General features: G+C 45.5%; 1 protein-coding gene across 5 annotated transcripts in view; it reads left to right on the forward strand.

Annotated features, from left to right (window-relative positions):
* Positions 1 to 751: 751 nt before the first annotated feature.
* The window catches only part of LOC120829273 (Fc receptor-like protein 5), a 29,480-nt gene continuing 18,396 nt past the window's right edge, over positions 752 to 11,835 (forward strand). The window contains exons 1-13 of one of the 5 annotated variants that reach the window (XR_005713646.2): positions 752 to 768; positions 909 to 988; positions 1,095 to 1,130; positions 1,291 to 1,557; positions 2,503 to 2,811; positions 2,914 to 3,174; positions 4,337 to 4,600; positions 5,022 to 5,141; positions 5,251 to 5,266; positions 5,368 to 5,456; positions 5,609 to 5,659; positions 5,922 to 5,981; positions 6,111 to 6,614. Coding sequence is in view for 4 of the 5 variants with exons in the window: in XM_078083428.1 (XP_077939554.1) it covers positions 841 to 988; positions 1,095 to 1,130; positions 1,291 to 1,557; positions 2,503 to 2,811; positions 2,914 to 3,174; positions 4,337 to 4,600; positions 5,022 to 5,141; positions 5,251 to 5,266; positions 5,368 to 5,456; positions 5,609 to 5,659; positions 5,922 to 5,990; positions 6,111 to 6,118 (1,638 nt within the window). In the remaining variant the exon portion in view is untranslated. The other 4 variants (XM_078083430.1, XM_078083428.1, XM_078083436.1 and 1 more) reach the window with 4 other exon arrangements.

Genomic DNA, 11,835 nt, shown 5'->3' on the forward strand with positions numbered 1-11,835 from the left:
GCAGGAGTGACGTCCCCAGCACACCTGAAGGAAACACACACACACACACACACACTGAGGCAGGCAAACACAAACAAGGCACGTAACACTCTTACTGCAGTTTTCTATGAAGCAGAACGTATCAAAACAATTTATTTCACTTCACCCTTTTGTTAGATTTCTTTTATTTCACCTTTTTCTTTTTTAAATCAGCGTCACAAGAACCGATTCTTTTGTGAAAACATTCAGCTGTGAGGTGTTTGTTGGAGTTTGAGCCTAAAATCCAAAAGGCCGCATTAAAGTCACTGTTGATAAAATACGTCAATGTCACGACTACCAGAACAAACATGATTAAACTAGTTAATGTATGAATTGTTGATCACGGGTCATTCATACAGGTTCATAAGAAGGCGGTTTATGTGTTTATCATCTTGCACTGGAGTTTATTAAGTGTCACCAAGTAGTGACATCGTCCTGCACTAAGTGTCACAAGGTTTATAATTGTATTTCTATTTACCTGTAATTGCTATTGTATGTTGTACCATTGGCTAATATATATATACATATATATATATATATATATATATATATATATATAACCTTGTAGATATGTAGTAAAACTGAATTGTTTTCTCTCATTTCTCTCAACTTGTTGTTGCAGATGAGGAACTAAAGAGTTGGTGGAAATTCCCAACTCCATTTTCTCAATTACGTCAAAAGAAGTGGATTGTGAAAGAGTCTTAACTGTTTCCTCTTTTGATGTGTTTAAAAGGTTTTGGGGATTTAAATGTACAGTATTTATTTTTCTATTGCAAAATAGTAGAATAGCAGAAGTTAGAGAAAACCTAACCTGATGTTCATATGTGGTCTCTGCATTTCCACATTTCTCTGCATGTTTCACACCTTTCAAACTGTCTCTTGACACGAAGCGGAATCATTTCTCACAAGCTGAGTGTCAGCGTGGACGTGAGGATGGGACACATCTTGTTTGGTGCGTTGGGGCTTTTCTGTGAGTACTTTCTCTGTTTAAATCATAGTTTTCATAGATACAACTTTTTAAATGCCAGAAGTTAATAGTTTCTGTCAGTTTGATGATGTTTCTCACTTTATTTTAGCGCTGAATATTCTCCTCTACTGTGGACACGCTCAAGGTTTCTATACAACTTTCTTTATTTTGATACATTCACTCAAGACGACTCAACACCGTCTATCACTATTTTACATTTAATATTTCTGTTCTCTTTAGTTATTTTATGATGAATACAAGAAAGAAGACAAGATTCATTCTTTGCATGTTGTGTTTGTTTCTAGATGCTTTGCTGCATATTGAGCCAAACTGGTCCCTTTTATTTATTGGAGAGAAAGTTACCTTCATATGTGACTCAAGGGAAGGAAACGACACTGACTGGAATTACTCATTCAGTAGGAATGATCATTTCTTTACCACCAACGGAACAGAAAATAGATATAAATCATCATCTCTAACTAGAGGAGATAGTGGTGAATATCAGTGTGTTGCTGATCACAAGATCCGTCCTGTTACAAGAGAAAGTAATAAAGTCTCTCTAACTGTATCAGGTAAGTGATCAAAGTTTTACCATCACGACGAGTTCATTAAAGCACTTTTATATTAATGAGACGTGTTGATTTAATAAACCTGTTTGATGAGGTGCTGATGTAATATAATGTAGTGATAATTAATACATGTTAACTAGTGTGAGAGAAAGTTGACAGTGATGCTGTTTAATTAGCTGAGCTTTGTTTAAAAGGATCAATTATGAGATAATATTGATCATTTCAAATATAACAAGTTAAAGATGGAGAGTTAAGACAAACCATCCCATATTTTATTGCTATTGACAAATTATATATTAGTTATTGATTAATTATTGATAACACAAATGGATCAAACACATCAGCAGAGTGTGGCGCCTCCTTCAGGTGAAATGTTCTCATTACTCAGTGAAGATTTTATTATTTATTACAGGGAGACTGACTTTGACATCTTCTTCCGTCTGCAACTTTATGTTAAATTATAATTATGTAGGAAACATAAATCACTGATATCTTGTATCATTGTTCATTTAATGAAACTGATTTAGTAAAGTAAAGAAGTAACTGTTACACAGACAGAGATGTGATCCTTTAACTCCTGCGTCCTCCTTGTATGAAGGAGAATCAGTGACTCTTCACTGTCGACATGGAGACCAGAGAAAGGAGAAGAATGCTGACTTCTACAAAGACAAAACACTTATTGAGATGGACACAAACCATCAACACACACATGAAATCACCATTTCTCTGATGTCTGATGGGAGCTCTTACAAGTGCAGATTTAAGGACAAAGAATCTGAAATAGAATATTTGAAATGTGAGATTAGTTACTGTGTTTAAAGACATTGTACCCAAACACCTGTTTAACACATGAAGACAGATAAAAAGATGGAGGACATCAGCAGTGACAGTAATCCACCAAGGACTCATCATAACACGTCTTTATTCTGTCAAACCTCTTTCCAACAGATGTCCCTCGGCTTGTCCTCACAGTGTCTCCATCATGGACGAGTCCTGGAGACTCAGTGACTCTGACCTGCAGTGTTGGACCTCCATCTCCAGGATGGAGGTTCTTCTGGTATAAGGCTGTTCCAGAACAGCCATTCATTTCCTATTACTACACTGATGAGCTTCTAGCTGGTGGCACCACTGGGACTGAACAGGATTCCTACATTCTTCATGGACAGACACACACAGCAGGATATGTGTGCAGAGCTGGAAGAGGAGATCCTGTGTTTTACACTCAGTATAGTGATGTGAAGTTTGTCTGGTCTGGAGGTGAGTTTGTTCAGACTTTTATATTCTTGCACAAGGGAATAAATGTCCTTTTTGTGTTGACATTGTTTGTCCTGTGTGTGTCTCCTAATGATGTGTCTTCAGGCGTGAATCCAGCAGCGTCTCTCACAGTGAGTCCTCACAGACTGCAGCACTTCAGCACAGAGTCACTGTCACTGATCTGTGAGGGAAACTCTACTGAGTGGAGAGTGATGAGGGCTGATGAAAAAGGCAGCGTGTTTCCCTGTTATATCAGGGGAGAAATGACTGGATCCACATGCAACACCGACGCTACAGCGAGTAGTGGAGTGTACTGGTGTGAGTCTGGAACACAGATCAGCAATGCAGCCAACATCACTATACACAGTGAGTTTCTATTCATTTAAAGGTTTTTACATCTAAAGTATTTACATCTTAATACAGAGGGCTGACATTTTTAAAGTGACTTTATTATGAGTCCTTAACCCAAGTAAAGGAGTTCAAGTACCTCTGGGTCTTGTTCACGAGTGAGGGGAAGATGGAGTGTGAGTTTGGCCGGAGAATCGGAGCAGCGGGGGCGGTATTGCACTCGCTTTACCGCACCGTTGTGACGAAAAGAGAGCTGAGCCGGAAGGCAAAGCTCTCGATCTACTGGTCAATCTTCGTTCCTACCCTCACCTATGGTCATGAAGGATGGGTCATGACCGAAAGAACTAGGTCACGGGTACAAGTGGCCGAAATGGGTTTCCTCAGGAGAGTGGCTGGCGTCTCCCTTAGAAATCGGGTGAGAAGCTCAGCCATTCACGAGGAGCTCGGAGTAGAGCCGCTGCTCCTTTGCGTCGAAAGGAGCCAGTTGAGGTGGTTTGGGCATCTGGTGAGGATGCCCCCTGGGCGCCTTCCTAGGGAGGCGTTCCAGGCACGGCCAGCTGGGAAGAGGCCCCGGGGAAGACCCAGGACTAGGTGGAGAGATTATATCTCTGCACTGGCCTGGGAACGCCTTGGGCTCCCCCAGTCAGAGCTGGTAGGTGTGGCCCGGAAAAGGGAAGTTTGGGGTCCCCTGCTGGAGCTGTTGCCCCCGCGACCCGACCCCAGATAAGCGGTTGAAGATGGATGGATGGACGATGGATTTATGATGAGTTTAATTCAATATTTATTTTAACAAACAATTCAACAATCTTAGTTTGTTGCAGTATCATTTCTCTGTATTATCCAACACGTCTTTGTGGTTTACTTTCCCCTTTATGACCATTGACATCCACCATTGACTTTAAACCAGGAGGAGCTGTAGAGTTATCTGCTCACTTTGTACCTTTTAGACCATTCTGTAGCTCACTGCCACTAAGTGGACATTTGTCTCCCGACATATTGAGCATTAATTAGAGATGTAACTGTGAGCATGTACGTCACCAAAGGGCCGTCTCTTCCATCCATGAAATGCAGCTATTCGCTCAGCTACTGTGTGAATGTGAATAACAAATGTAAACTATAAATGTCTTCTCCTCATTGTTCATCAGCTTGTTTGACTTCCTGTCCTCTGGTCTCTTTACAGGTGGTGATGTCATCCTGGTGAGTCCTGTCCGTCCTGTGACTGAGGGACATTCCGTCACTCTTGGCTGCAAGTTGAGGACAGAAAAGCTTCTTTATAATGTGGATTTCTATAAAAATGACAAACTCATCCCAAATCCTGCCAGAGGGGAGCTGCTTATCTCTGCAGTTACTAAGTCAGATGAAGGCTTTTATAAATGTAGAGGAAGGAAATCACCTCAAGGTTTGGAGACTTTGACCTCAGCAGAGAGCTGGTTGTCAGTGAAATGTGAGTACGAGTTTTGTAACATGTGTTACAGTCTGAGTGAGAAAAGGTGTCACTGAATTAGAAGTTATCTTAAGATAAACTATTTGTTTGTGTGAGACAATACAGTTTTAAATATGTTCATGTTCAGTAAAAACACATAATATTAGAGATGTAACATGACCAGCAGTGAAAGGTGAATGTTGTGTGATCAAGGCTTCATGTTTGTGTATTTGAGTGTGTGTGTGTTGTAGTACTTGTTTAGTACTAGTTTAGTACTACAACACATTAGTACCTGTGTTTTTACTAGTTTTACTTTGTTTTAAGTATGTTTTTCTGGCTCTGTGACACTCTGAGATCTGTTGATGAAGAGTGTGTTATAAATAAACTGTGTTATTATTGTTACTTGTGTATCTCTTCATGGTTGGTGTGTACTTGTGTGTAGATCCTGAAGAAGCAGCATCAAGCTCTGTGTTTCTCGTGCCGTTGGTTGTTGGTCTGGTTTCTGGAGTTTTACTGATTATTCTCCTGCTGCTGTTTCTGCGTCGCTACAGAAAGTCAGAAGGTGAGATCTTTTCCTTCTGATATCAGACTGATTTCACTGAAATAAGTCAAAGTCACAGATATTATTACACACACTAATTAATGATCAATGTGAAACCTTTTTCTTGCAGCTTCAAGCCTCAGCAGGTTGGTACAAGCCTCTCTTCTCTCACTCTGAACATGGCAGCAGGACTTTACATGTTCCTCATTAAATCCTCTGTATTTACTTCATGTTTTGGACCCACAAGGTCTCAGAGGACCAATCAGAGCCCAGCTACAGACCACATGATCAACCAGGGTGAAACTAAAGACGGACATTACGCTTCTCTTCTTCCTGGTCAGCTTTAATCCTGATTTATTTAATAATGTGTTCTTAACTTTAATGCTAACATTTCCATTTCTGGTTATCTGTTTGAGAAGATTCTATAATTGATACAAAGTGGTTCAAATGATTGATACGACCTCGTCTTTATCCTCACTGCTCTGCAGGTGATTCTTGTCTCTATGACGCAATCGGAGGCTCTGAAGAACCTGAACATGGTGCAGTAAATCCTGTGTTCATCACACAGCTGTTAAAATACTAGAATCAGATGATCAAGTGACTGGTTGACCTTTAAATTAAAGACAAAGTGTATCGATGATGTCACAGATTCTGTGTTTGAGCTTAAAGACATTGATGGTTAATGTGAATACTTCTATAAGGGAACAAGCTGCAGTAGTTGAGATGCTTTTGTAGGCCAGCAGAGCTTTAATAAAGGAGAATAAAGTGTCTCTTCATGCATTCATCTGATCCTTCTAACAGGGACGAATGATGAACCAGAGGAGAGCGTTTATGAAAATGTGAGGATGGAAACAGCTGCAGGTACTTCAAGTACAACACACCATGTAGTACAATCTGAGTGTACTTGTGTATTACTACCAGCAGTCAGCAAAGGTCAAACACAACACTTACACCTGTTACTCTTAAATAACCTTTAATCTCTTTTATCAGATGGATAAAAACATCTGCATGGACAGAACCAGGGGAACGGATGACGACATGAAAAACCACATCTTTGTCTTTCTGAGTAATTATTGTGTCAACTTCTTCTTTCCTGATATGAGACAGTATTTTGTAGTTAACCCACAAAACGATCATTTAACGGAAATACATCATATGTCTTTAAAATAGTAGATTAATACTTTTACTTATTCAAATGTTGGTTTTCAGTGTTTACTGTACATTTCAATTTTATCTCCTCAGTCACTTTGTTTTTTAAAGCTTTTTTGAAGGCTGGTTCGGAGGCTTGTTTGAAAAACGGAAAAAAGTAGTTTTTACGTCTTTGAGCTTCAGAACGTTGGTGATATTACTCAATATGAAGTAATGGTTTCATTTAAACGATTAAAGTAAATGTTTATCTTTGTCTTTTTAAGAGTTTTAACAGGTGCTGTTTGTATTTTATCTTAACCTGTTTGTGTTTAACCTTTTTATGCATCAATAAACTTCTAAACAGTGTTTCCTACAGTCATTTCTTTAATTAAATAAATATTAGAGATTACAGGGAACGTATGTCCACATGCTCCTCCTGCATCACATTAGTAAGATTCATCCCAACAAAATTCATATATTGTATATATATGAATATAAAATCTACTTTATATATATCTATGGGTGCATGACATGCTGCTCTCCATGAGTCAGGTGCAGAGCGCGGGTGACCATCCCCCTTAAGGATGGCGCGTGCTTCTGCGTCTTTACGCACCGTTGCGTCGACGCACTCGTTTCAATTCATGGCTCTAAAAGTCTTGCGTGTGTTGCAGAGCAATTCACCTCCAGAACAACAGGCGGAGTAACGTGTTTTTGTCGAAGACGACCTAGAGAGTCACGTCTTTGTGTGGAAGTCGTTGGTTTGTTTATTTATGTATCATAGACTTTATTGCCTCGTGCATCGACACTGCAGCTTTTCATCGCGGACACATTTGTCCCGTATTTTCCTCCACAACTTTGTTCCCCTCGACCGGCAAACCGACGTTTGCGGAGATCTCCCTCCATGAATCAGAGGCCATGTGCGCGTCCTCATAGTCCACCAATGACGGGAGGCTCGCGACGCAAGTCTAGAAAAATGGGTCGACAGGAGGTGTGAAAAGACGCGCAAGGGGCTCGTGTGCAGGTCCTTGTGTCTCTCTGGAAACGCAGAAGCATAAACTAGGCCTCATACGTAGTGGAGTCATCAGAGACATGTGACTCCATGACATGAGGCGCAACAGCGCCCCCTCCTGGACAAATACTGTTCATACACCCACTCTCAACAGCGGACCACTGTATGTTCCCCAAGCAACGCGGGTCCGGCCCGGAGCTCCTGAAGACGTCTCTGTCCCCCCCCCCCGCTGGTTATGAGGTGAGGAGTGAGCGGGTGCGAGTGTCGGTAGTGGCGTCGCCTCAGCCGGGCGCTGCGCGGCCCCCTCGCCGGAGGGTCTCGAAGTAACTTTTCAGAGGTTCAGAGCGAACTCTGTTTTATTTACTTCAGAACAAAAAATCTGATTATAAAGAGTTACAGAGAAAACAGGATAACAGTCTCAATTCTGAACAAAAATGGATAAAAGTGTCAAGAACCTGGAAAAACGGTCAGACTCGTTCCTCAGGCAGGTCTTGATCTACAGCTTCTCTATCAATTCAATTTCAATTCAATTCATTTTATTTTGTATAGCCCATAATCACAAATTACAAATCTGCCTTAGAGGGCTTTACAGTCTGTACACATACAACATCCTCTGTCCCGAAACCCACCATCGGCACAGGAACAACTCCCCAAAAAACAAAAAAAAACCTTCCAAGAGGGAAAAAAAGGGAAGAAACCTTAGGGAGAACGTCAGAGGAGGGATCCCACTCCCGGGATGGACAGACTACAATGGATGCCATGTGTACAGAATGAACAATGTATAATACATGCAATTCCTATGACAGAAATGATTTAAGTAACTGTAGTAAGCCAGGCGCACAGCAGGACCACCGCAGGGGCAACCACCATCAGATAGAACCACCATCCACAGAAGCCTGTGGGGAGGGAGAGCACAGAGACTTAACGAGAGGGTAATATTGGTTTACGAGTACAGTAATATGATTAATATCTAAAATAATCATGATAATGTCCGCAGCAGGCGTCAGCAGGGCCACGTTCGGTGTCAGGACCAGGGTCCCGAAGGAACCACAGTCTCCGGTCTCTCCAACAAACTGTCCCTTTTATAACCCCAGAAAGACCGGATTCATGAAAGTCCTCAAAGAAGCACAGAGAGGGAAACAAAACCTTTAAGGCCTCTGAGGCCATAAACAAGTGTCCACCTGGTACTTAGTATCTCAGCTCTTTGCAGAACTGCTGTCACTTCCGTCTCATCAGGATTCCTCATTTTTGAACACAAACATATATTTAGTGTTTTAGTTTTAGGTGGCATGCTCGATCTAACGTTTCCCACAGAACGATGTGATACCAACAGCAACATGCAGATAGGACTCATCAACGGTGCGTCATCCAGGTGATTTCGGAGGTAGATACTCAGTAGCAACAAAGGCTGATTAGTTAACAATCCAAGATAATTCACAATAAAAATTCATAAAAAAAGGAATGGGGCACCAGCCTGAAATATCAAACAACCCAGTTCAATGCGGTTCATTTTTTCTTTATGTTTTCACTTTGTCTTGCTCCGTTTTATTTGGGTCAACAGAAACACAGAAATGGAGAGTTGTCTTACTTTTATTGTGATGGTCTTATATTCAGTTACGGATTTACAAGTGCTGTAGCCCCAGGTACACATGTGACTCTGGTCCCTGGTCGAACTTCACGTTCCTCACAATGGAGCGACCTATAACCAGAGTTGGCTTCTGTGTCAGCACCCGGTACCCTCCCTGACCTACAGAGGGCTCCTCAACCGCCAGGGCAGGAGTGTTGGAGGTGTGGGCAGCCCGGACACTACCGGCGGGAGTGCCCGCTAATGGAGGTGGGCCAAACGGTACGGGTTGCCGGGCCTCCAGCACCCTCCCCCGGTCTGGGAGCGACGTACGGCGTTCCGGTAAGGATCCAGGGGGGTATACATCAGGCGATGGTGGACTCTGGCTGCACGCAGTCTATGATCCACCAGAGACTGGTTCGACCCGGGGCATTGGTGGAGGCATCCCGGGTGAGTATTAAGTGTGTGCATGGGGATATTCACGACTACCCAGTGGTGCCGATAGAGATTAGGTTTGGGGGTAAAAAGCATAGAGTAAGGGTCGCGGTTAGCTCCCGCCTGACGCACCCCCTGATTTTGGGGACAGACTGGTCGGGGTTTCATAGGTTAGCGGGGCAGTGCGCGGGGGTGCGTTCGCGACCGGTAGGGACATGCGGGGTGTGTGCGGCGCTCGGCGGTGACGCGAGGTTGTCCGACGCTGCAGACGGGGAGGGGGAATCGGCGGGGCCTCCTATGGGGACGCCGCCGACGCCAGAGCTACGCTCCATGGAAGATTTTCCACCGGAGCAGTCTCGTGATGACACTCTACGCTTTGCCTTCGACCAAGTGATGCAAATTGATGGTCAAGTGGTGCGCCCCGACGCCGCATTATCATACCCGCACTTTTCGCTGATTAGGGACAGGCTATACAGAGTGAGTCGCGACACTCAGACAGGGCAGGAAATTACGCAGTTGTTGGTACCGAAAAGCCGCCGGGAAACGGTTTTCCAGGCGGCTCACTATAACCCAATGGCGGGCCACCTGGGTAGCGACAAAACTCTGGATCGGATAGTAGCCCGATTTTACTGGCCAGGCATCTGGGCGGATGTGCGCCGCTGGAGTGCGTTCTGCCCACAGTGCCAGCTGGTGAACCAGCCGGCCATCCCGAAAGCGCCGTTGCATCCGCTGCCGTTAATGGAGCTGCCGTTCGAACGCTTAGGTATGGACCTCATCGGGCCATTTCACCGGAGGGGTATCGCTTTGTGTTGGTTCTGGTGGATTACGCAACCCGATATCCCGAGGCAGTGCCGTTGCGCAGCATCTCCGCCAAGAGTGTTGCGCAGGCGCTGTTTCAGGTCATCTCCCGAGTCGGAATCCCGAAAGAGATTCTGACGGACCAGGGCACCTCGTTCATGTCACTCACCCTACGAGAACTGTACGAATTGTTGGGGGTTAAGTCCGTTCGGACCAGTGTGTACCATCCCCAGACTGACGGCCTGGTGGAACGGCTGAACAAGACACTGAAATCCATGATTCGTAAGTTTATTCACGACGATGAACGTAATTGGGATAAATGGCTTGACCCTCTGTTGTTTGCAGTACGGGAGGTCCCCCAGGCCTCTACGGGATTTTCTCCCTTCGAGCTGCTGTTCGGCAGGAGACCACGGTGGGTTCTCGACCTGCTTAAGGAACACTGGGAGGAGGGTCCGAGCCCCGGTAAGAACGAGATTCAGTACGTCCTGGACCTGCGAGCCAAACTCCACACACTGGGTGAGTTGTCACGTGAGAATTTGCTCCAGGCCCAGGAACGTCAACAGCGGCTGTACAACAGAGGGGCCAAGCTGAGACAATTCACACCGGGAGAGAAAGTGCTTGTATTACTTCCTTCTTCCAGCTCAAAACTACTCGCCAAGTGGCAAGGGCCCTTTGTGGTCACACGGCGGGTAGGGGACGTCGACTACGAGGTGGTGCGATCTGACAGAGGGGGAGCCACGCAGATCTACCACCTCAACCTCCTTAAAGCATGGAGAGAGACGGAGTCCGTGTTCCTGGTGTCTGCAGTAGCAGAGAGCGAGGAGCTGGGGCCAGAGGTCCCAAAGTCCACCGATCCCACCCGGCTCCCATCCGACGCCCGTCTCTCTGCAGCCCAGCAAGCGGACATAGCCCGGTTGCAAGATCAATTTAATGATGTGTTCTCCTCCCGGCCAGGTCGCACGGACCTCATAGTGCATCACATTGAGACGTCCCCGGGCGTGACAGTGCGGACGCGGCCCTACAGGTTACCTGAACACAAGAAGAAAATGGTTCAGCGAGAATTGGCCGCTATGCTGGAGATGGGGGTAATAGAGGAGTCCAACAGCGCCTGGTGCAGCCCCATCGTTCTTGTCACCAAGAAGGATGGCTCAATAAGGTTCTGTGTGGATTATCGCAGGGTGAATGCGGTCTCACGGTTTGACGCTTACCCGATGCCCCGGGTCGACGAACTCCCGGACCGATTGGGCACCGCTCAGTTTTTTACGACACTGGATTTGACCAAGGGCTACTGGCAGATTCCCTTGTCACCAGAGTCCAGGTAAAAGTCGGCGTTCTCCACTCCGTTTGGATTGTACCAATTCACCACGCTTCCCTTCGGGCTGTTCGGCGCCCCGGCCACCTTCCAGCGCCTCATGGACCGGGTGCTGCGTCCGCACGCTGCGTATGCTGCCGCCTACCTGGATGACGTCATCATCCAGAGCACCACGTGGGCGGAGCATGTGCGGCGGGTGGGCGCGGTGCTGGAGTCCCTGAGGCAGCCCGGGCTCACCGCCAACCCGGGGAAGTGTGCAGTTGGACGGAGGGAGGTACGGTATCTGGGGTACCACTTGGACGGCGGGCGGGTGCGCCCGCAGGTGGACAAGACCGCAGCCATTGCAGCCTGCCCACGGCCCAAGACGAAAAAAGAGGTGAGGCGGTTTTTGGGGCTGGCAGGCTACTACAGGAGGTTCATCCCAGGCTTTGCGGAGCTGACCAGCCCCTTAACTGACCTGACTCGGAAA

This window comes from Gasterosteus aculeatus, chromosome 2, assembly GCF_964276395.1.
Source record: "Gasterosteus aculeatus chromosome 2, fGasAcu3.hap1.1, whole genome shotgun sequence".
Taxonomy (NCBI): Eukaryota; Metazoa; Chordata; class Actinopteri; order Perciformes; family Gasterosteidae; genus Gasterosteus; species Gasterosteus aculeatus.